This window comes from Megalops cyprinoides, chromosome 13 (genome assembly GCF_013368585.1).
Source record: "Megalops cyprinoides isolate fMegCyp1 chromosome 13, fMegCyp1.pri, whole genome shotgun sequence".
NCBI lineage: Eukaryota > Metazoa > Chordata > Actinopteri > Elopiformes > Megalopidae > Megalops > Megalops cyprinoides.
Window position 1 is genome coordinate 29,718,549 of NC_050595.1, and position 24,562 is coordinate 29,743,110.

The 24,562-nt window shown below is 41.8% G+C and overlaps 2 protein-coding genes across 4 annotated transcripts; one reads left to right on the forward strand and one right to left on the reverse strand.

Annotated features, from left to right (window-relative positions):
* Nucleotides 1–1,154: 1,154 nt before the first annotated feature.
* On the forward strand, nucleotides 1,155–9,845 carry LOC118788439 (lysosomal acid phosphatase-like). Its single transcript, XM_036544441.1, has 11 exons — nucleotides 1,155–1,327; nucleotides 3,807–3,902; nucleotides 4,225–4,311; nucleotides 4,769–4,921; nucleotides 5,262–5,360; nucleotides 5,456–5,545; nucleotides 6,583–6,715; nucleotides 7,303–7,391; nucleotides 7,726–7,832; nucleotides 8,452–8,627; nucleotides 9,398–9,845. Exons 1-11 carry the CDS (start codon nucleotides 1,202–1,204, stop codon nucleotides 9,532–9,534), a joined length of 1,293 nt encoding a protein of 430 aa, XP_036400334.1. The 5' UTR covers nucleotides 1,155–1,201; the 3' UTR covers nucleotides 9,535–9,845.
* A 123-nt stretch (nucleotides 9,846–9,968) lies between these two features.
* ddb2 (damage-specific DNA binding protein 2) lies at nucleotides 9,969–24,238 on the reverse strand. Of its 3 annotated transcripts, none has more exons than XM_036544433.1 (11): nucleotides 24,157–24,238; nucleotides 23,518–23,670; nucleotides 23,145–23,266; nucleotides 22,167–22,358; nucleotides 18,153–18,319; nucleotides 16,886–16,985; nucleotides 15,960–16,137; nucleotides 15,195–15,340; nucleotides 14,726–14,881; nucleotides 13,140–13,185; nucleotides 9,969–12,414 (listed from the first exon to the last, which is right to left on the reverse strand). In XM_036544433.1, exons 2-11 carry the CDS (start codon nucleotides 23,666–23,668, stop codon nucleotides 12,131–12,133), a joined length of 1,542 nt encoding a protein of 513 aa, XP_036400326.1. In that variant the 5' UTR covers nucleotides 23,669–23,670; nucleotides 24,157–24,238; the 3' UTR covers nucleotides 9,969–12,130. The 3 variants fall into 3 exon arrangements, with proteins under 3 accessions (XP_036400326.1, XP_036400325.1, XP_036400327.1); XM_036544432.1 differs by having other exon boundaries at nucleotides 23,518–23,688; XM_036544434.1 differs by lacking the exon at nucleotides 18,153–18,319 and adding an exon at nucleotides 21,349–21,494 and having other exon boundaries at nucleotides 23,518–23,688.
* Nucleotides 24,239–24,562: the final 324 nt, after the last annotated feature.

The window sequence follows — 24,562 nt, forward strand, 5'->3', positions numbered from 1 at the left end:
AATATAGGTGCTATAGGACATGATTGAAAAAACCAAACCAAAGCACATTCAAATGCATATTCTTTTTCTGCTTATAATGAGACATTGCACTTGGTTTAAGACAGCATCAGACCAAGTTAGAATAAGAATGGTCCTGTTTGATTATTACATAAATTGATTCTTCTGTCAGTAATCCTTGCACTCTCGGATGCAGATTCTGAAAGTTCTGCAAAAGAGATGAAGACAGTGATGCCAGCTATTTTACACCAAGAGCTAACATTGATCACACTGTGTGTTTATCCATGAAAAGTCTTTTTTTATTGTAAAAGAGACATAAGAAATCTGAAATGTGTTTTAAAAATGCATTTCACAGAACTAAGTTAAGGTACCAGACTTGATTGATGTAGTCCAAGTGTGGAAAAAATCAGACACAGAATAAACATATGTATAAACATATGTTCTGTACATTGCTAGGGTATGTTTTCAAAGCTGATAGGCTGACATTTTTTTTTTCATTTTTCTTCTAACCCTTCATTAACCCTAATGAGCAGGATTTGTAACACCAAAACATTGATACACCCTCATGATCAGAGAGGACACACAACATTACCGTAAATTACATGCAATTTAATTTTCAACGTTAGTTAAGGTTGCATGCGCACTGCCTTTGACAGTGGACAAAGATATAAACCACTGAGAGGACCTGGCCGACAGGGCAATTTGAAATAAGTGTGATCGACCGTAAGAATGTAAAGAAAAGATTACGAAGGAAGATGAGCTTGGAAGATGAGCTTGTAAGGCAAACAGTAGCCTAATAATAAACAACAGACACTCCGTTTTATGCAATCTCTTAAATTAGCCTACCAGCAAGCTTTGTGCCAAGGTACAGTAACCGACGGACCAAAGCCGGCAAACAATACTGTATGATAACAACAGAAAGTAGGCTACCTTTTAAACCCCACAGCCAAGCGCATTTAAACCACAAACTCAAACTTATAAGCATTACCTGTTGTACTGTAAGGTGTATTAATATTTCCAGGTAGCACGTCACCCTTACAGAGAGGACCAATGGAACAGTGGGGTTCGATAACGAGGACCAATTAAAGCGTCAATTCTTGCGTGGTTGCTAAACCTCTAACTCTGGCATAGATCAAAGCTAACTAGCAGTGCTGGTCTTCGGACTTGAGACCGGCTGTTTTGTTTCTTCCGGCGCGGCGTCGCGATGGCCTTCAGGGTACTGACTCTGTGTCAGTCGCCTCGAAGAATTTCGCTTTTCGTAATGTCTTTGACAGTATATGCTGTTTTAGACACGACGATCGCAGAGAGGAGGCTCAGATTTGTCACAGTGGTAAGGCACTATAATTTGATCGCCGTCTAGCTATCTAGCTGTAGTCAGATCCATATGAGTGTCACTGTAAACCGCGACAGTTGCTTCCTGTGTAGCTAACGTAAGCTAAGTGAACCGAGCTCACACTGTCCTGAAGAACGATTGTGCATTGAGTACAGGGCAGAATTGTTAGCGAACTGTAGCTGAAAGCAGCGAGGCAACTTGGCAAAGTGGATGTATTTGCCAATCACTAGCTAAGAGCTACATAAACTAGCTTGCTCCGTGTTCTCTTTCTGACCATAATTTAGCTAGGTAGGTTAAGTATTTATGCATGTGTGCTATGTGTGTATGTATGTAGACTATGTGAAATATGAATGTCTTTAATCATTTGTCGAATCAGATAACCTTTTTGTTTGCAAAGGTTCGAAGGTTTTGGTGTGATTTCACACCACAAGCACGCACGGAGACATTCTCAATTGGTTTGAAGTACAGTCACTTTAATTTTCTGCGGCTTACTAATTAATAGCTAGCTTGATGTTGAGATCAAATGAAGGTTTTTTTTGTGTGCTATCTTGGCAGCAGAGTCCAACTAAAAAAAAAAAGCCAGGGATCCTTGCATAGTTTGCTGAATAGCATGGTAGCTGGCGAGCTAGCTGTATGCGTAAAATGAGGCTTTACTCCCGAAGAAAATGCTGACTTGGTAGTTTTTTTAATAGAAAACTTGTGAACTGCGAGTTTCTTTTCCTCATTGAGGTTTATAGCTTAATAACAGTACAGTGTAAAGGCAGGCGAAGTTAACTAAACAGCTAACATTAACTACCACACTCCTCTCCAAACTAATCCCGGGCGAATCCGTTTCTTTGCATTGTTCTGTGGGTTACTGACCGGTATTGAAATCAACACAAAACGCAGCTAGCGTACAACAACGCAACGTTACCCGGAGGTACCAACTGCACAGTCTGTGGAGACACTTGCAAAAGTAGGTCCGACAGTTAAATTTATGGATATCAAAATGAAATCAAGTTACAGTAAACATGGATCACCTGACAAACGAACCATCGCTGTTCCTAAAATAATCTACTCTACGTTTCCTGAATTCGTTTGTTACTTGCTTTCTGACCTTGAAGTATGTTTATAAAGATATTTATAAATGTCTGTATTGAGCGGGACCTCAGGGTTATTGGGCCTAAACTTGGTATGCCTTGCCAACCTGTAACATGGTAAATGCCATTCAAATAAAGAAAAATACACAAAAGAGGGCAAATCTTTCAGAACTCCACTCAGCTAGATGTTGATCTGTCAAAAAACTAGTACAGGCAGGGTTCTGTATTTCACTCTGTTCAGGTTTATTTTAATACTGGCATGCTGCAGATGTTTATAAATGTATGGTCAGTGCCTTTTTGCCAGGGCAGATAACAGCCAACTGTTTCAGGCAAGATTTTGCTGGGTTCCCCATGTGTGTTAGACAGCTGCAGGATAACAGGTGTCTGGTTATTTAGGCTGAACTGGTTTGGTGTAAAGTGAAAGCCTTTTGAAAGTGGTGGCTCCTGCAATGTAAACCGTGTAGTGGTTTCTGTCTTCCACTGTGAGCTCCACATCACCCTCCCCAAATCCTCCCACATGGAAATACTGTCCCAGATGCCGGCAGAGATCCATATTTATATCTCCAGCTAAGGTTTCTTGGACTTTGGTCTATAAACATCTTTTAGGTCATTTAAACCTAGGCTGTAAAATCAGCTAGCGATTATCTGTAGTCTATCTCACAGTGTGGTTTTGCATTCAGAGTTCACCAGCAAACCAGGTCTTGCGCCAAAACATTCAGTTGCTCAAGGGTCTTGTGCCTTGTGCAAGCGCAGGATCAAACTCTGAAGCACAGCGTTTTGGAAATCCGCGGGCTGTTTGTGTCCTTTGCTCCTGCCTGTAGCACCATTCAGGGCCCTTACATTCCAGACTTTCATTCATTACTCCCCTCTCCTTCCTTGCATAGGGACACAGGCTTGTGTTGGATGTGGCTGCTGATCCTATTAGAATATGTGTCAGCGGCCTGGAGTAGCATGTTGTAGGTGGGAATGAGCAAACAGCCACTCTTGCCATCCTTATAATGGAATAGCTAAACTCAACATTCATGGATCTTTTAACATTGTTATGTCTGCAATCGGGAAGAAGCAGGTTCTGCATGGAATTGAGCATATTATTCTTCATGCCATTTCTATGATTCTTTTCTCTTTTTTGTTCTTTTTCTTCTGCTATTGCAGTTTGATATTTTTTCATATTTCTTATACATTTTGAAGTTTGAAATATGCCATTTTAAACAGTAGTTTTATTCATGTCTTCTGACTTCTAAGAGTAAAGTTACATCTGATGAGTTAACCGACACCCTTTGTATGAAAGATCCTTTCAGCAGCTTCTAACCACATAACCAGTTGACTTTTGTTCTGTGTGGTGATATCAAGCACTGGAAATAACCATGTAATGTAATCTGTCTCCGTTTTGCATGCAGCTCTATCGTCATGGCGACCGGTCACCTGTCAAGGCATACCCCACTGATCCCTATCAGGAGAGTGCGTGGCCTCAGGGTTTCGGACAGCTTACTCAGGTAACGCCCTGTGTGAAGAGCTCTGTGCTTATCGAACTGTAAACACATGGTGCACACCAGACATAAATCTAGGAAAACTTTTATCGCATGATAAGAAATGCATGCACACAGAAAGCTCTCATCAGTGTCCCTGAATAGTTTACAGTTTTACCTCCCAGACTTTGGGGATATCTTACCTGGTTTACTGCAGCAGGTGTAATGTACACCCTGGGATTAGAAGCAATGCAGTGCATGTTGTGGGAGAGATTACTGCAGTTAATCCTGCCATTGTTTACAGAGGAATTTATTTTATTCACATCCTGTGTCTTTGTTATGTATGCAGGATGGGATGAGACAGCATTTTGAGCTGGGGCAGACACTGAGACAACGCTACCGGGGATTCCTCAATGAAACCTACAACCGACACGAGGTAGTTTTCTCTGTACTAAAATCAGTACTGCGATTGTCATAAACACAATATCTGAAGCAACAATTTCTAAAGAAGTGTCCTAACAACTATGTTCAAAAATTACGACACAGCCCTGAAAAAAATGTTCTATAATTTGATATGCCATAATGTAAATTGTGGCAGTCTATTTAATGTTGACTGGAATGTGTCATACTAGAATAGAAGAAAAATGTGAAGGGCAGACGTGTCCTTGCTTCTGGAAATTTGTATTTCATGACAGTTCATCCCAAATTTGGCTTGTGAGAATGAAGATGTTTTGTGTCCAGGAAGAAGTTGTTTCGGGGGTTACTGAAGCATGAGGGATTTCAGTTACTGCTGTGCGTCCCAGACAGAACAGCTGCCGTGCAGATCACAGGGAAAGGGGATCTGAATAACTGTGGTGATGTGTGATTACTTGCTCCTCTTTGTGCTTGTGCAGATTGCGGTGCGGAGTACAGACTTTGACCGAACCCTCATGAGCGCCGAGGCGAATCTTGCGGGGATGTACCCGCCCAACGGCTCCCAGGTCTTCAACCCCAATATCACGTGGCAGCCCATTCCTGTCCACACAGTGCCCCAGGAGGAAGACAGGGTAAAAGCAGCATTTCTCATGGCTGGTTTGGTGTTCTGGACTGATGGCCAGAAGGTTGTGGGTTCAGACCTTAATGGGATCATAGCTAAATCATGCCATTAAAGATCCAGGTTTATCAATGGATTTTTCATATGGAGTTGTTACAAATATGACTGCTGTGCCAAAACAGAGTCTGATAAACAAAGATGCTTATTGAATTTTTTTGAATGATGGATAAATCCATAAATCTGCATATAAAATCCCAGACTTTTCACCAGAATGGTGAGGATAGCAAGTGCACCATCATCCACTGGTGTCTTTGTGAAGAAGTCCCCAGTAAAGTTTTTACCCTGTATTTCAGCTTCTGTCGTTCCCACTGGCTGACTGCCCTCGCTATGACCTCCTCATGAATGAAACGAAGAACACAGAGGCCTTCCTCAACATGACTACCTCCTACAAAGTAGGCAGTTTACTAATCTCTCAGCTCTGAGATAACTCCTTGGATAGCACCTGTAACACTGTATGGTTCTTATGTGTCCCTGCCTTGCGCCTCAGGACTTCCTTGACATGTTGAAGAACTACACTGGCCTGAAAGACGCCACCATCGAATCGGTGTGGAGCATCCACGACACCTTATATTGTGAGGTAATAGGTGCAATCCCTTTTTGAGCAGTGAGGTAGTCTTCCACATCCTGTTTCAGTGGGTCTGTGGTTTCATTTACTGCGTGCAGCTGGGCTCCAGAACAATGCTGTAGTGTTGGTGTAAACATCCCACTTTCTTGACGGCCACGGTCCTTAAGGTTTCTAAATGCAGCCACTTTACCTTGTTTCTGCAGGGCCATGGTGCCTGCAGGCCTTTTGTTCTGTCCAAGGACAGAACCAAGTCATTCAGCTAATCCTAATTTTGACTAAACCAATCTGAAGAAAGAGCAATCACTCTGCACTAACCCTGGATCAGTATTCAGCTTTTTCCCTGGAACAGTCGGGGCTAGGATAAGGGTTGGGTTTGCTTATATACCTAGCTATACCATAGCTATGGGACTCCAGGACCACAGTTGCCTCTGCCTGTCTCCAGTACAGGTTGAGGGATTGTTTCAGTGGTTAAGTGACTGTCTGTAGCTGTGAAAGCAGAACAGAAAGCTGCCTGTGTTTACACTTCTAGCTGCTCCGGTCTTGTGACTGCAGAGAGGTGAAAATGCATGTGACTTTACAGTGACCTCATTTCGCTCCCAGGCACTCCTTCCTCTTTGGCTTTATTGAGTGAAGACACAGATAATAACGTCTGTATGGGCTGAGAGGAGGAGTCACTGTGTCCACAAAGGCAACAGTGTAGCGAATGATATCTCTCAGAACAAAACCGCATGAAACAGTCCTTAAAAGTGCAGCTGGCTTTTGTTAAGTTAAACAAACGCTTAAAAGGTTCATTTATCAAACCTAGGCAGGTTTGAGATCAAAACAAACTGCCTGCAAACTGATGATTACAAGCCTGTTACAGTTACTCATCCCTGTGTTGTTCTGCTTACATTTGAAAATGACTGCATATCGCTAACCGCTGCTTATGTTTCATTTGTATTTGCCAGTAGCGGATGTGAGTCCACTGTTTAATCTGTTTATGATGGGGAGTTGGCATGATGTGTGGATGTCTGTGGCTTCCGCTCTCAGTCACATGTCTGTCTGTCTAGGCAGTGCACCACATGCACCCTCCCCCCTGGGTGACCCCGGAAGTCATGGAGAAGCTGAGAACGCTCAAAGACTTGAGCTTCCAGATCATGTTCGGATTTTACAAGCGGGAGGAGAAGTCCCGCCTCCAGGGAGGTGAGGTCACGGGGAGGACCCTGTCTTAGTTTACGCTGAGCTGCAGAGGACGTTCCTGGTACCAGACTGACAGCAGCTGGTGTCAGAGTATGATTATCCCCATGTCAGCGTTTTGTCTTTTGACCTAGCTATTCCAGTGTTTAGCTCATGGGTACCCTTTCATGGTCCTGGCGCACCAGAAGCCTGATGGTCATCTCTAATGTTTGCCTGAAGCTCAATCTCAGCTGGCCCTTACCTAAAGGCTATTAGATGAAACTAGAGCTCATGCACTTTTTGAAGTCAAACCTGACAAATGTGTGCCTGTGTGCTTATTAGACCACTATGACTGACACAAAGTCTCCAGTGAGGCAGACTCAGGGTTGATGCCATGACCAATGAAGTCAGTGCAGCATTGATTTATTGATTCTGTAATTGATTGATGTTCATTAATTGATTGAAATACACAGCAGTCCCTTCCCATCTAAGGTTTTGCACTAAGGTTTTATCTTCCCACCTTCCACAACCAGTCTCATCCTGGTGTCCACACCCTCATGAGTGTGGACTCTCGTCTCCTTAGTTTGTGAATGTTTTATGTTGCTGGTTCCTAGGTGTCCTTCTTGAGCAAATCCTGAAAAACATCTCTGAGGCTGCGGTTCCCAGCTCCAAGAGCCTTTTGAAGATGATGGTGTACTCCGCGGTAAGGAAAGCATTACTTAACTATTTAAGCACTTAAGTACTTAAGTGAGTCAACTGCTTTAAGAAGCCAATTGAAAATGACTGAACTGTGAAAAGATGAGGAATGTATCCCTTTGTTAAAAACAATCAAATATTTCCTCTACATTTAATTTCATGTATACAGTACATTCATATATGCCATATACCGTAAATTACATTCACACAGTTACCTAGAGGAGTAAATGCATTTTATAAATCTTGAAGGCCTTACTTATTTGTCATTTATCATATCCATGCTGCTGTGCTGGCCTGTATTGCTCCTCGCTGAATCATTAATGAGCCATTGTGTTTTCCAGCATGACACTACAATAGTGGCGCTCCAGTCAGCCCTGAACGTGTTCAATGGGAAACAGCCCCCCTACGCCTCCTGCCACATATTTGAACTGCACCAAGAAGACAACGGGTAGGCTGCCCTGTGACATTCCATAGCACCATGACAGTGACACTTGTGCTGCATTTTGAGTGGCAAGAGGAAGCAGTAGTGAAAGAACTGGCTTTTCGTAACCATGAGTTTCCAGCTCTGTTGTTCATCTCTTGTGAAAGGCACTCCGTTAATGGCTCCGGCCGGTCTATGCAAAATGTATGATGTGTAAAGGTGCCTACTAAACTAATATGTAATGATGATAGCTGAATTTTACTGCCTGAATTTGCATCCAGTCAAACCCTGTAAATTGCTGTGAATGAAGATGAGCATATCTAACTCCTCTCCTTTGCATTTGATAGTTTGTAACAAAAAAGGAGTTGTGTTTCCAGGATTCATAATTGCCTTTATTTTTCACTTGCAATACGATTAATATTGGAAAGTTTGCACAACATTTTAAGTGCACATATGCCTGCTCGAGGAAGAACAGCACTTAATTTAGTGAAACACAATGGAAGGAGCTTGCTGGGTTGAGGAGGCTCTCTTGCCCTTTAGGGCAGCAGTTGGCCTTCCTGTGTTAATGGATTTCTGCTGAGTAAAGTAATAAAACCTGTCTGCTCTGACTTAATGAAAGTGGCCTGTCTTCTGTGTGTGTCTGCAGGTCATTCTCAGTGGCAATGTACTACAGGAACGACAGCACCAAGGATCCCTACCCTCTAATGCTGCCGGGCTGTGCCCAGTTCTGCCCCCTGCAGGACTTTGTGCGAATTACCCAGCCTGTCATCCCCATGAACTGGGAGAAAGAATGCCAGGTGGCATCCAACATAAAGGACACAGGTATAGCTGGAGAGATGCAAAATCTGGCTGGAGAAGTATATGCGTGGCTTTGCCTTGTTGAGTCCTTATATTGGCCACTACACTGGCTGAAAGAGACTGGCTGAAAGAGTCTGTCTGAAAGACTAAAGCCACTGCACAAAACCTCATGGAGGCACAGTACCACAGTGTCACATTCTGAATAATGATGCAAGCAGTGTTGTTCTTAATCTTATGGTGCAGATGTGATTGAGCAAAATAAAACCCTGCGTTTGCATGGGGTTGTCTTGGCTCACACTTCTAATTGAGATCTGAGCTTTTTCCCTGCGACTTCAAGCTGGATGGAAAAATAAAATAAAGTTAAATATTTGTATCTCTTTCACCATATTTTTCAAATTGCCGCAAACCTCAGACAAATTGCCGCAAACCTCCTCTGACACCCCAGCGGTATTTGACCTGAAGGTGGAATGTTAATACAACTGGTAACATAACATTGCACAATCAAGCTACTATCCCATTAATCAGTCAGCAGAATTGACATCACATCACTTTATGGATGCAGTGTGTACTGTGTGCTGTGGTTATAGTACTGTATTCTGGATGAGAGGGTTGGGTTTGTGTGGGCCTTTGCACTTCAAAGATTTGCAGTGTAAATCCATCTGCACGCCTGGGCTATGGAATGCATGTAGTAATATGTATGCTAAGTGGCCGTGTATAAGACATTTATATGTTATGAATGCCTTCATGCTGTTGGATCAGATTCATGGTGTGGCTGTCTGTGTCTGTGTCCCCAGAGGTCATCATCGGGCTGACGGTGTGCGGCTGCCTGCTCTTTATCCTCATCGCCCTCCTCCTCGCTGTCCTCTGCCGGCAGCGGGAGCAGACGGACGGCTACCGGCACGTGATCAACGAGGGCGACGACCACTCCTGACAATCATTTGCGCTCCTTGGGAAACAGGACCCGTTTGATGGCGAGGAGGACTACTGAGCCCCCCGACCCGCAGCCTTCCGGGAGGGGCGTCTGGGACTAGGGCCCAGTGAGCAGTGCTCTTAGCCCAGGTTTTTAGGTTTTTAATAATGGGGACCTTAACTTTTAGTACCACAGACAGACACGCACGCGTTCGTGGAAGAGCGCACCAAGCGGCCTGCTCTCTGCACACACCGGATGATCAGGTTAGTAGTAATACCGTGCGCGTGACGAGTATCAGCCAGGGGACACAGGGGTAATTGCATCAGTCTGTAAGAATCAGTCAAGCTGCTTTTAGTGCTTTTAGCATGGTAGCAAGTGCACACTGTCGTTTTGTTGTTAAAAAAATGTGTGCGTACAGTTTATCTAAAAAGTAAGTCTGGAGTGTCATCAGATTGATCTTTTTTTTTTAATTTGGCTTTTTATTATCTTGTGAAATGTGCTTTAATGTAAGTTTGCCCCTATCTAGTTCAGTCTCATAATGAAGAGGCAGATCTCCAGAATGTGTGGTCAGTCCAGTGTTGAATCATGATTTATGGGCCAGTAATGCTGTAGTCCCCCTGTAAATAACTTTGATTTGTTTGTTTTTTGATTCTAAGATGGTTTTAGAGATCATTTCAGTAGATGGGAAGGTTTTATGATCCTGCTGATATTTTTACGTACAATCATCTACTACATGGTGGTAATTTTACTGATGTACAGTACGCTTTTCGCAGTGTGTCGCTTGTCAGTTTGGTGTATTTCAAAGGGAGCTGCCTGAAATGCCTGCTGTTTTAGGATTCCATTGCAGTTGCTTATGGACTTTCAAATTTAGTGTTTCAAATTTAAGGTACAATCATGAAGCAGTGATATTTAAGGGTAGGACATTCTAACCATACGGCTGCCCTTTCCTTAACCTCTTACTTGAGTCCAGCAATGCCCTGCTCTGCACTCGGAAGTTTGAACCAGAAAATACCATGACACTGAAGTAATTCCTGACGCTCAAGTCGCACTAATTCTCAATTGGTGCAGAATGAGCCATTCCTGTAAATGTAAATAATGATTGTATGTGCCATTTCTGTGTGTACAAAGGAGATAACATCTGTATATATGAAAACGGGTTTTGGTTCACTGATATGTGTTATTTTCTCATGGCTTGTCAGAATGATTTTAGAGGAAACCACCCTGAAATATTTAATAGATGGTCCGTTGAACTCCCTGAAACTACATACAATGCTGTATTGTTGCGGGCCTTAATTAAAAACATTGCCTTACTATTGTAATGTAAATTACACACTGGTTTTAATTGGAATGGATCAAGCTCCTTGTTTGCTGTGGTTAGAGGGGTGATGTTTACTAGGGTTCATTTATTTTTGTACTTGACATGCTGTGCATTTCTGTCAAACGATCACTTCACATAAAGTCAGATATATTATTTAAAATGTTGTTGAATTGAAAGCTCCTGTTGACAGGAAAGAGCCACAAGGCGATAATTGAATTAAAGGATTAATTGACTGCAATTTATTAGGTGCTGAACTTGCGCTTTCATAAGGAGTTGATATGCAAGGAACCCCTTCTCTTTTGAAACTTTGTGGGGGAATTCAGCTTCACAAGATCGCAACACATGACATTTGAGTGTTTGTGAGAGACAATTTTCTCTCTTACACTTCTCAGTGCAGCAGAAAAGTGGTTGTGAAACATTTTAACTTGTTAGACTGGACATGTCTGAATGTTTCTTTTAATACCTTTTGTATGTTAAGTTAATTGGACAATTTTAAGTGTTAATGCCTAAGATGTTATGAGTTGCCTAAATCCATAAAGCTGTTAGGATACTAGTTCTGGATGGGAATACACACATTTATTACACAAGCAATAAATTCATCATCTGTAATGACCTGTTTTAATGATACTGCCCCCATAATTTGTACAAAATCCTTATGATCTCAAAATATGCTTAAGATGTTAATTTGGTAATGGTGGTATTGCTTTTCCATTCAGCAATCAGTAAAGGGCTCACCTGGCCCTTCTTAAAACATTCCTTTTAAATTAACCACTCTTGTTATTTTGTGAATGTTCACATTGCCTTACACAAACACTGAAACCCATCACAGCAATTAGTTTTTTCAGCTTTTAATGTACAAAAATACAGAATGTTCAGTCAATGAAAGGAGCAATATCAGCTTTTCACAGACATCATTTTCATCTGTATGAAAAGAACGTTATTCACTGTGTGGTAGCCACCTGGAATCATAAACATAAGTGTCAGCTATCAAACAGACATATGACGAAAACTGGTCATATGTGCTGGTACAACCCAAGATGCTGCTCTGTATGATTTGAAATTTTTCACTCCTTGCAAAGGATGTTTTTTTCTGTAAATGGTATGTTGTGATTTCCGTAAATGCTATATACACATCTGCAAATTCCAGTTGCATATTTATACCTGACAACAAAAAATGCAATTTAATGAAACTGAAACAATGAACTACATACATCTCCACCTGTGTTTTTTTAGTATTGCTTTCATAGGTTGAAGTTATGCAGTCATTATGTTGATGTCATTTTAGCTGAACCAGCTAGCTTATTTCTTCTGCTTGTCCTTTTGTGGTTTGACATTTTCTTTGGTCTTGGTTTTTGTCTTGGTTCCTGGAGACTCCATACTCGCTAGTTTTTTCTTCAGCCTGGCCTTTTCTGCAGTTCCCCTCCCATCCACACGGGAGCGATGTTGAGTCCCTTGCTGGGCTCTGGAACTGCTGGCCCTGCTGGCCCTGCTCCCCAGGCCCAGCTCCTCGCCCATCTCACTCATCAGCCTTTCCTGCCAGCTGCTCACCATTTCCTCCCGGTTCCAAATCAGAATGTTGAAGCCTATGGGTGGACACAGAGGGGTCACTCAGAAACATCCACACACGTAGTTCAGGGGTGACTGTTGCACTACAGATGTAATAGCACCTCAGCCTGTGGTCACAGTGTGACAATGCATCAGTTCATCTGTATCTGATCATGTGACTCAATTACTGTTTAAAAACATGTAAAGTACATTCGTGTGCAGACGTTCTGAGCATCCAATAGTCCTTTGATGCGTACATCTCAACATTCTTACATGGAGAGGATCACCATATAATTGTGTTACAGGATACAGAAGGAAAACATTGGAATGGCTCACATCACTCGGTTTTCAAGGTGTGGTATCCAAAGCTTAGTCAACACTATAAAAAACATCTAACAATCCCAGGACTGAAAGATGCAAAAATTTGTCTGTGAAACTTATGTGAAATTTTAATAAATAATAAAGTATACAACAAGCTTGGTACTGATAACACATCTGGTAGAAGCCTCTTGGAATCAGGACCTAAGGGACATGTTACTGTAAGGGCAACTCTGTTCAGCAAGGGGGCCTTGATTGAGAGGCTGGTTTATGTACATGCTGTGTCTGTGTCACAGTCATCAATCTGATGGCAATGCACAGCACTTTTATGTTTTGGGATAATTTAGTACTGTATATCCAGACAGGTGAGGTACCCCACAACCAAAAATAATGTTGGCTCATTATGAAATACTATCAAACATCACAGTAAGATGAGTACATTTACCCATTCCAGATCCCAGAACATCTCCCATGGGGTTAAACTTGTTGAGCTGAAAAGAAACAGAAGTACCATTGAGATTCTGAACCTGTTGTTTGACAGACAGAATGGTCTATGTAGAGCAAAGTATATTCTAATTTTCATCAAAAACAAACATGAGAAACCAAGTCAACAAACCATGAGAAAACAAGTCTTACAATTTTACTTAAATCCTTTTGGGGATTACTCATAATTTTGATGAAAGCAACTTTTACTGAAGTTGTAAGAGCAACTTGAAGACTTTAGAGTAATTGTGCTTTATGTAGTTGTTACGAAAGCCGCATGATATTCATTAATTGAAGTTGGGTGAACCTAATGTGATTTTTCTCCTCTGAACATGCATTCAACCTTTTTACTTCACACTCAAAAAATAAGAATTTTCTACCTATCGGGGACATTTGTGAGAAGACTATACAGATATATGCAGAGCAGCTGTTATTTTTTGTACACTTACTGATCTGTTTGCATAGCTAATATTTGAACCATTACCAATAAATATAAGATTAACTAATACAAATTTAATCATGTACAGTAATGATAAATAATACATGCTTCTCGGACTATGTACTGATTTGTGTAATGGAGGTAGTTAGAAAATTGAATGGATATTTAACGTATTAAGGTTACAAACAATATTTGTAAAAGAATTAAAGTGACATTCTTTACAATTACTAAGCCATTACAAATGCTGTAGCAACAGAAACAATTGGCTGATTCAAATATTATTGGCTAGCAACGTTTTTGTTTAAATTCAGACAGAAAAGCCAATGATAATGTTTCTAATAAATACTACTTCCAGTATTTACAGTTTCTTGTTCAGCTACTGATACAGTCATTTGATTAAAGGAAAGTGACTTCAATTTTTTTCTGTTAACTTGATGTTTGTGTTCCTTACCCAGAGCCAAGATTTTCAAGATGCAAGTGCAGATGTCCTGGCCTTTTACTTTTACTTATTTTAGGAATATACTTGTGTCTGTAAAAATGTTTATGAATCACTTTCAGCCAACTTCTGAAAACTGCCACTAAGTTTCAGACCTAAGTGCTAATTTCAAAGCAAATGGTATTTAGGCATAAGATTCCAGACTGCTCATGCCTTAAAAAATGGATTGTGTGTGTCCACCTCACCCTTCATTACTTTTGTAGCCAGTAGCCATTTGCAGGACATTGTGATCGGTGGTAATGAATTTTATATCTAACTAAAGAAGAAGAAGAATATTTTAATGAATATGTTCAGAGGCTACAAATACATTAGCCAGAGACCTGCCCTCTTTTCCTACAGTTGAGACTGAGTGCCAATGTTTACAAGTTAGAAGCTTATTTTCCTCCAAAATACAAGATTAAAATTGGCCTTGTGTAACCTTGTAGAGAAGCTTTGCTGTTTTGCTTCTACTTTAACAACATAGTTACAGTGAAAAACGGGAAATGAGTCAGGAAATGGTTTCTGTATTGTGATGTCACTCCGCCAGTACAGCTCTCCTCTCTATCAAGGTCACATGGCAATGTAACCCAGCATTATTGGGTCATGTCTCTGGCACATGAAGCAAGGCCCTTACAGATATGATGCCTGGTGCGTTGGGATCACGAAGCTGAGACACCAGAGCTCCAGTGCTGGCATCAAAGATGTCGATGGTCCTCAGCTCGCCCGGGCAGACTCGTTTGTCAGGGTAGCGGCCAGCCACAATGAGGTCATACGTGGGGTGCCAGGTGGCCTGAAATCAAGGCAGCATGTTCATTTGGCTTAAACACTGCCTTGACACTGCCTGCCATATCAAGCCAAAGACACTAACATCTCATAAATAACATGCTTGCATGCACTTTTTCTTTCTGCTCATGCATTCATTTTACATGGACCCAGTTTGCACACAGCAAGGGTTTGTGAGACAGACTGACTCAGAATAATACAAGAAAAGTTATCCTTTCTGGTTTATGGCAGGATTTTGCAACAATGTGCGATAATATTCTCAGGGCTCAGTGTTCCAAGAAGCCAACGCAACCAGATAAAGGCTTGGCAGTGTTGCTGACCTTGATAGGTGTGAGGTGCTGAAACTGCCGGTGTGGGTGGGAGATGACCTCCTGGGGCTTCGACCAATCTGAAGAGCTGTACACCCTTATTTGGTCATACTGGTCTGTGGTGAGCAACTTGGAGCCGTCAGTGGGATTGAAGTAAGCTGTTCCGTGTGGACAACGAGGAAAAACCGATTGGAGGAGTGAGGATATCAGTGGCAACCTGAGCGTTCTGGTCCCATTGCTCCAGATTTGCATTCTAATTAACATCACATTTTCACTGAGCCGCTATGCTAATCTATTATCCAGAGAGGCCAGTCTTGAAAAGTCCCTTTTTAAAACAATGACTGAATTAAGACAAACAGAAAAAACAGTTAGAAAGGCACACCTGTGTGCAAGTAGGCATGTTGCCAAAGCATTAAATATACTTATCGAAGACACCAAGCTGAAAACACCAACACCACAGTGCTATAAACCAATGGAGAAAACATAAACAAAAATGGTCTAAGCCCTGATTCATGACATATTCTATGCCTTTTGGTTTTCACTTTCAGGCAGGTACTTTCAGGTGAGGAAAGCCTGATGCCATTATTCCGTTTGTTTTATTTCTTTGTAGCACTGTAGAGCTGTTTTCACAAATTCAGCATCTTTGAAATCTGTAACAAATGTTTTTTTCAACTATATTTATAATTTCAGCAATATTTTGTGGCCCTTTTGTACAACTACAGTCAAAAGAGAACCTTGAAGTTTGCTCGTATGCACACTGAGCAAGGAGTTGCTTACCGGAGTTGACAGCTTTGTCGTGGGGCATCTTGTGCAGGAAGCTACTCTTGTCCTTGATGTTTCTCAAGTCCCAGAGTTTTACTGTGTGGTCAACAGACGCTGTCGCCAACAGCCAATCACAGCGGGGGTTGAATTCTGTGTGGGTCACCTTGGCCTTATGCAGCTTGTGATTCCAGATCTACACATAGGAATATATGCACCAATCAGAGAACATGATTCAGACTAGGGCTGGGTGATATAGCCGTCGTGATATATCGAATAGCTATTTTTAGCGCAATAACAGCTATGCCCAGTATGTGGCGTTAGGTTTTTTTCCTGTATCTTTTCCCTGTTAGTCATACCTGATGCAGGAGCACACCTCCAGTTTTCCAAGGCCATGTGAAATGCTTCCAGGGAAAAAAAAACACCACTGGTATCTATTCAATGTTGACATCACAGCTTTGGAGGTGTGTTCCTGCATCAGGTATGACTAATGGGAAAAAATATGGGAAAAAACCTAATGCCACATACTGGGGATAGTTGTTATTGCGCTAAAAATAGCTATTTGATATATTGTGAGGGCTATATCACCCAGCCCTAATTCAGATGTGTGGTAGCCATGGAAAAATGATCCATATCTACTCAGAGAAGCACACACTCCAATCAGAGAGCAGGATTAAAATGTGTGCTCACCAGGAAAAAAATGATTTAACATTTCACAGATTGACACTGACCACTCTGAGAAGTCACACATTGCATTCCTGATCTCTTGTTCAGCCATTTACAGAATCGAGCACCGCAGAACCTACCAGCCATTCCAATCCAATGAAAATGTATGCAGAAATAATGGAGAAATGGACTAGTACACTAGCTGATCACAGCAAAGCACTGTGAGCTGCTTCACACTACTGTTATTTACCTAAGCCCCGCCTCCTCACCCTACTCACCGCTTGTCCGTCAATGCCCAGGAGCAGCACACGCCCCATGTTGTCTCCCGTCACCACCGCCTGGCGGCTCAGAGACACATCCACACTGCAGTACCAGAAGCTAAGGAGGAAAAGGAGGAGCACGGTTCAGCCACACTCTCAATATAGAAACACTGCATTATGGGTAATTAATGTCAAATTTCTGGTCCTACTGTTGAGTTTTGGTAGTAAACTGACAGTGTTCTGCTACCTTGCTGACCTTGTGTGTCAGGTTTGCCCCATTCAATCAGCCTCATATACATCCAGTGACAACTATGTACTTAACTGAGATAAGGTACACAAGCCACTTACATACAGACAGAATAATAGCAGGGAGGACGACTGCAGTTACTTACTTGTCACATATTTTCTAAACCAATCACAATCCAAAAGAAGGTATGACTCCTTTTTGACTTCAGGGGCTTCTTTTCCACAATACACGGAACACAGTATAGGAGAGTTGATTGGAATGAGTAATGAATCTCTAACTGATGACAACAAATAACCATGAACCACAAGCTCACATGGTCCTCAAGTCACACCCTCCTACTCTCTGACTAGCTGCAGTGTTTAAAGGCTTCTTGTCTATGGCGAACAAAGATTATACATCAAGAATATGTGAGGACAGCTCTGGACTACATACATTTAGACTGTGATTGTAAAAAAAAAAGGTAGATTTTCTGTGTTGACCATCTGACCACAAACTGGCTCAGTGGCCTTAAAAGCCAATCAGCCTGTCTATGAAATGAGAACAATGTTAATGAGAAGTCTACCTGTGTACATTATTTCAGTTTAGAATGTAGTCGTCACTAGATGTATTTTCAAGCCTGACACACATCTGGTAAGTGAGGGTAATTGTTAATTAGTTAGTGTGCCTTGCTATGAATCATATCCATAGCCATTGACATCCAGGAAATCTGGTATGCCATTCTTCACATATGAAAGCTAATTTTTTTAATTAGTCTTTCAAGGAAAAAATGTTTACTCTGGCTGAAGCCCTCTTCACTGTGCCAACGTGCAAGTTTAATTCAGTCATCAGGACTGTGAGGAAAGGCAATCCAAAATAAATAAGCCCCATTTTAGCTCTTGTTCAAGTGGGACTTGATTTTAAATCATTTTCGGTTTTCTAAATAGAATGGGAAGCAAGCTTGCTCAGACAAAAATGTTCCAAAATCCTTCATATGCACTGAATAAATCTTTTACGCAAATAAAGAGAACACTATTCTGAGAAAGGACCCTCCTTCCTCACCAAACATTGTGGTGATCATGGCCACAGTCAGGGGTTCTGGACATAATCTGGACCGGACGGCCCTCAAAGCTCTGCAGGGTGAGTGTGCCATCTCCCGAGGCAGCGAAGATTTTTGACGAGTCAGTGGGACAGAACTTCATCCCCCCAATAAAGTCCCCGGCTCCCTTCTGTGCACACAAAAACAAGACCAATCACAGGATCAACCACATACCAGCGACCCACTGTAATGCATCGGATACATAGGGGAGTAGGCTGCTAGTGTGTCTAAACACTGACCCTGAATCAGTATCAACTTTCTGGAAAAAGTGGTTGTGTGTTCAGATTCTGGTTCTGGTTGGGTGGCCTGTTTCTGGATCAGGGTTTAGGGACATGATCTATTTAATTCTTACAAATCATAGGAATCCTAGAACATCCACAGGGAGGACCCCATGAGAAGCTCAATGATGTTTTTCCATTTCTATTCCAACAATTCCAGCAAACAACAAAATAACAAGACTGAATATTATTAAAATATTTTAAGATTAAGATTTTTAAAGCCTTGAAACAGCTTCACCTCTCACAAACACAGCACCTCCATGTTATATATGCAGTATCTGAAAGCAGAAGGGCTAAAACAAAAGCTCTATTCATAATGACTCCTTACTTAAGAAAAAGCTACACACTTTGTATGTTATAAGGATCACCTCTATAAAGATATCTGCTATGGGGTAGAATGACCAGAGTCTCTCAAATACTGGGCAGAAGCCTGAAATAATATAGTGTTTTACAAAATAAGATATATCATGTATCATGTTATGCTGTTTGTCTGCTGGTTCAACACCTGATTTAGGCTCAATTGTTGATTTGGCTCTATGAGATTCTGCCATTAAGATGAGTGTTATTCTTTCTGGAAATATGACTTTTCTTGAACAAGACTTTTCACTCTCACACATCACTTGCCAGTATCTATTACATTACATCATATGCCATTAGCAGATGATCTTATCCAGAACAACTTCCAGCAGAAGAGAACAGAAGTGTATCCATCCACGTGTTATGAGCAACAACAGGTTAACAACACTCCCAGACCAGCAAGTGCATGCACAACACCATTCAAGCATCACCACAAGTTAACTTGTGATAATATGAAACTAAGACAGCTTCAGATGGCAAGTTGTCAAGTTCATACGCTACCATATATCACATGTCACTAAATCACATAATATACATAACTCATGGCAACAGTACAAGTATTCATTCCATAATTACACCATACTGTCTCAACCTTGTGGGCATACATAATGAAATGTTACACTTGCTGACTCTGCATAGTTATTAAAGCTTAGAAATGTGTTCCTGCATGTAGGTACTGTCTACACACTAAAAAGAAACACATGCAAAACAGAGTAGCAGTTCAGGTAATTTTTGATATATTTCAAAATAGAATTTTTTTTTTTATGCTTTTCACTTTTTGTATGCAACCCTTTTTTGGGGTCACTATGACAACTTCTGCGTTCACACAGCAGTGCTGAAGCAAGAATAACACAATTCTGCAATATCCTCCTTAGATAGCCAACAGCCATTCTTCACACTACAAGTCTCACAGTGCTTTACAGGCAAGGAAACGCCTATTGAAGGATAGCTACAACTCCACTGACATCATCCGAGTAGCTTGGCCTGACTGTGGCCTGACAAGTTGCAGGGTGCCAGAGACCAGAAACCCAACCAACTCCTTCCAGGGTCCAAAATTAACTTGTCTGTCCACCAACCAGAGTGGTTGGTGAATGAGAAAATTCACTAGCCAGTCAGATTTTCACCAGCCAAACATCAGGTCTGTATAGTAGCCTTTTTCCAACAGCATGTAAAATTCATAACATAGTCTTAATTTGGCTGCCGTCTGTTCACTCAGTGTAATTAGTGTCTGTACGTTTTTAAATTGATAGTAGAGCCAGATAAAATATGCAATGAGGGCTCCCAGGTGGCTCAAGCAGTAAAAGTGCTTGAGCACTACAGCCTGGGTTTGATCCCAACCATGTCAGCCGATGATGGCCGGGTGTCCATAATGGTGGAACAAGGGATACAGGGGATTCTACCAAGGGATACAGGGGAGGGCAGATTGGTCAGGGGCTTAGTCTGCTCCATTGCTCATTAGGAACCCCTGTTGGTCAATCGGGTGCCTGCAGTTCTCTCTGCATAAAGCTGTGTATGAGGTGTCCTCCTCTGACTCAAGCCTACGCAAGCTTTACAGGATAGCTGCAGTGTGTAAAGAAAGGGAGTCTGACATCCAGGGGGCAACAGGAGCAACATCTAAGGACATATTGGGAGAAAAAGGGGGGAAAGCACTAGGCATGCCAAATCGATTTTTAACGCAAAAAGCACTGGCCATAGTGGCTAGTGTCCTTGAAACTTTAACCCACTAAAGAGACAATCCACCTGTTTTTGTGGGCTGATGGGTATTCATTTCAGACCCTGCACACCTCTGCAATAAAGGCAATTTTTGCACCCACTGTGGGCTACTAGTCATTTTTGGCTCATGTCAAGATTAGGATCAAAACCAAGCCAAGGGGTTCAGCGTTAAAGAGGAATGCCCCACAGACTGTGCACCTCTCAAGAGGAGAACCTCTTCAAAGAAAACACTGAAATTGAATATCATTACAAACAACAATCAATCATAGTTAACCAAACAGTCAATTCATCACAGACAACTTGCTGGGACCATCAGGCTGCACCTGGACTTCTGGATAGCATATTCCCAAACAGTACTTAAGACAAGACATCATTATATATACATGTAACTCCAGCTCATGGAACCCAATGCATGCCAAACAGATCACTGCTAATAGGAAGAGATTCCCCATGTAGCAACAAGCCAACTTTCAGTGATGGTTCTACATTATTTAGTTATTGAATGCTTCCCTTTGTTACTGTGAGGTAGTTTGTATTATTGAATTATCTGATTGCATTATACCTCATTTACTGAACTTCGAGAGGGGGATTGACACAGTGAAGAAAAGGCTAAGAGTAAGAGCAGATTCTCTTTCTTCTATGTACAGAGACTCTATTGTAACACACACCCTATGTTTATCTGAGAGCACATTTTAATGCTAAGATAAAATGTGTAAAACTTTTTGGTCATTTCTCACTTTTAGAGAAAGCACTCAACACTTGAACTGCATCAGTTTAGACATGTTATGAACAAAATGGCTCTCTCCCTTACTCCCAGCGTTCGGTGCTGGCATACACTCGCAGAATGCTCCCATTGAAATCCTGGAGTGTGGCAGTGCCTGCGATGGACGAGGTGAACAGCTGGTTGGGATTGAAAGGGTTAAACTTCATGTCTGTGATGGAGCCCCCAGCCCCAATCTAAACAAACAGAGAAGAGAGTGGACATTTCTCAGAGGGCTTCACTTCCATGTTTGAACATCCCAAAGGGGATCAACAGCCCCATCCTGTACTAGTCAACCTTAAGTAACAGGTAGAGTACTACTACATATGTGCCACTGTGGCACTGAGAAATCCTTTACAAGGTTGGGGGTGAAGTATCGACACTATATTCATACAGACCCAGTTTATTCTTTTAAAGGCACCACTGTAGGCTGCTGAGCCCAGCAACTCCACAGCCAGGGAATCCTTGTCATTTCTGAACCTTTTAATGTGAAATGAAAAGTCACTTCCAGCTTAAAGGAAACATGAAAGCATGTGGTCACTGGAGCCAACCAAGACGTCATCAGGACGTAGCAGACTGGCGAATAATCCCAGACACCCATGTCTCACAGTAGGAGCCCATGCTTGCAGTTAAAACAGACTATAAAGAGCCGTTGGTACAATCTCTTGTATCATTTGTACCGTTTATCCTATGACATCTTGTTTTTCTGTTTTACTTTCTTATTTTACTTTTTTTTCTGTTTTAAATTCTGAATTAAGTAACTTAAGAAGAGAAAATTTCAATTAACCTATTACAAATTGCCAGAAAGACCATTCCTGGAGCAGGCAAGACAGGACAGCAGCTGTGGGAAGCCTCCACCTCACACTCACCCCCTGTATGAAGCAGGTCTTTTTCACAACCTCATAGTCCCACAGAACGATATCCCCTCCCTTGGAGCCCACCGCCAGGGTGCTGGGAAGTGCCGGGTGCCACTCCAGGCAGGTGACCCTGCGGTCGAAAGGGCTGGCCGTGCGGAAGAGCTGGTAGGAGCCGAGGGAGCGCAGGAAGGGCCGCTGCAGGCACTGGCAGGGACAGCACAGGGTCACACAACCACAATAACCACAACTGCAGTCTACTCATTACAAACCACTGTTAACAGCTGCTCTCACACCTTCTCACTTGGGGACCCAAGTGAAGTTTAACTGTCCTCTTGCAGCCAATGACAGACTGCAAAAATAAACTAACACAACACACAAGTATAGCTTCATTTAAAAGATTCAACAGTCAGACAACTAGTTGTCTAAAAATAATGTAAGTACTGAAAGGGTACCAATGAACAACAAACATTAGCCTTATAGTTCTTTGCTAGTTCAGTTTAACACTATGCATAGAAAAGCTTGCATCAAACTGTAATAGGGAGAGGAGAGGCAGTAATGTACTGTGACCATCAGTACAGTTATACAGGATGTGCTAATGCAGAGTGGTAATTTCACTGTGACCCAGTACATACCAGTCTGGTATCCTTTATTTTGTAAGGTTGTTTGTACATGACTAAATCATAATAGGGTTTGGCCCTAAAAATGACATCAATCACTCAAGTATGCAAGGCAGGGTTTAGGGCACTGGGGTCATGGATTTAAATCTCACACTGAATCTACCGCTGCAACCTGGAGCAAGGAATTTAATCTTAATTTGCCCAGAAACCCATCTGCGTAAATGGCAGACACAAGTAAGACACTAGAAAAGAACACATAAAAGGTCAGTCCTGGTTGTTCAAATACAATAAACGTGTACTGTATCCCTGCATATTAGTAAAAATACGAGAGAAATGTAAATGCCGCTGTTCATTTGTGTATTGTTTATTTTACCTGCCGCATCTGCAAATGGATGTTCTGCCCCAGCGTGTTCTTGTATATGTAATGCACGATGCTCGACGGTCTGTCTCTCCTCTGACCTGAAAAGCACTTTCCAGCGACCCGCAGGCTGCATCCTAAAAATGGATATTCGATGTAAACTTTATAAAATTATATCCTTCCGACAGGCACCAAATCCAATCCAACAAGCAGTCATTCCTCCAAATTTCCCTCTGGTCTCTATTATTAACCATATCATTAACTACTCGCACAGGTAACTACATTCTATGTGCGAAATTATGCCTGATTACAATACGTCCCATTACAAGGGCTAGTTAGAATCGTAAGACGGCTTTGAGTTTTGAGATACAGAAGCCATAATAATCACCTGTTTTTGCTTCGATCTCGTCGTCCCGCTTCTTCTTTAACTTCTTGGCAATGGTTTGCCCCGAATCTTCCCCATCTCGTTTCCGTCCTTCTCGGGAACCGCTGTCTTTATGTTTTGGTTCAGGAACGTGCTTAAGAGCCTTCTTCACCATTGCTTAAAGTGTGACATCCACTTAAATTAGCACGAGAAAAAAAGCACCAAACACACGAACTAATTAGCCACAAAATTAGCCTGCCACCAAGATACAAAAATTTCCTGGCACATTTCCGCCCATCTAAGAAGCTAGACAGGTAATCACTAGCAAATGAGTTGCCTATTTCAATGTTTCTGGAAACGATAACTTGTTAAATGTATCGACAGTTTCCATCAAAGTATACTGAAAATAATTTGAAAATTACAGGTTTTACGGAACACCTCTGTGATACGAGTTTGCCAAGCTAGACAGCCAACTACCAACAAAAGTTACTTAACTAAGTAACGCGTACCCACAGCAAGCGTCCACTTGGATTTCAGTCATTTGTAAGAGGTTACAGAGCTAGCTAGCTAACATCGATTTTAGCAAGACATCGAATCACAACTAAATGAAGCCACATTGCCACACGTAATTACAACTGATTGATTGTGATGGTGTTAGTTTACCTGTGCAAAGTCAGTGATTACAGTTTAGAGAAAAAGAGATGTTGTCGGATAACCGCATGTGTGCAAATATTCCTGGGCTGCCTGTGATGACGTCACAATCAAGATGTTTTGTAACATTATTGATACAACTGTAGTACAGCAGGTGGCGCTATTGATTAATAGCAAAATTAATGGCGAAGTTGTTTCCACTATTGTTGCGCTGTGATATGCATACGTTTATATGGAATATAAACTCACGTATTGACCAGCACCATTAATTGTGCAATAATTAGTATGCAAATATTAGCATGATCATCCAAAGACCGGCGTCCTTTCGACAACCTCAGTCCTCTGCTCATTGGAATGCTAAACCAAGTTTGCCTTGAGATAAACTATCATCTGGGCCAGTTGGTTGCACACGTGTTTT

What these genes read in the sequence shown, in the direction of transcription:
- LOC118788439 (XM_036544441.1), top strand. Translation starts at nt 1,202, where the DNA reads ATGGCCTTCAGGGTACTGACTCTGTGTCAGTCGCCTCGAAGAATTTCG. An exon ending in TGCCCCAGGAGGAAGACAGG is followed by an intron (nt 4,922 to 5,261) that starts GTAAAAGCAGCA and finishes CCTGTATTTCAG; the next exon opens with CTTCTGTCGTTCCCACTGGC. An exon ending in ACGACACCTTATATTGTGAG is followed by an intron (nt 5,546 to 6,582) that starts GTAATAGGTGCA and finishes CTGTCTGTCTAG; the next exon opens with GCAGTGCACCACATGCACCC.
- ddb2 (XM_036544433.1), bottom strand. Translation starts at nt 23,668, where the DNA reads ATGGTGAAGAAGGCTCTTAAGCACGTTCCTGAACCAAAACATAAAGAC. An exon ending in CATGATCACCACAATGTTTG is followed by an intron (nt 16,986 to 18,152) that starts GTGAGGAAGGAG and finishes TTTCCTCCTTAG; the next exon opens with CTTCTGGTACTGCAGTGTGG. An exon ending in TGTTCTGGGATCTGGAATGG is followed by an intron (nt 12,415 to 13,139) that starts GTAAATGTACTC and finishes GTCCACCCATAG; the next exon opens with GCTTCAACATTCTGATTTGG.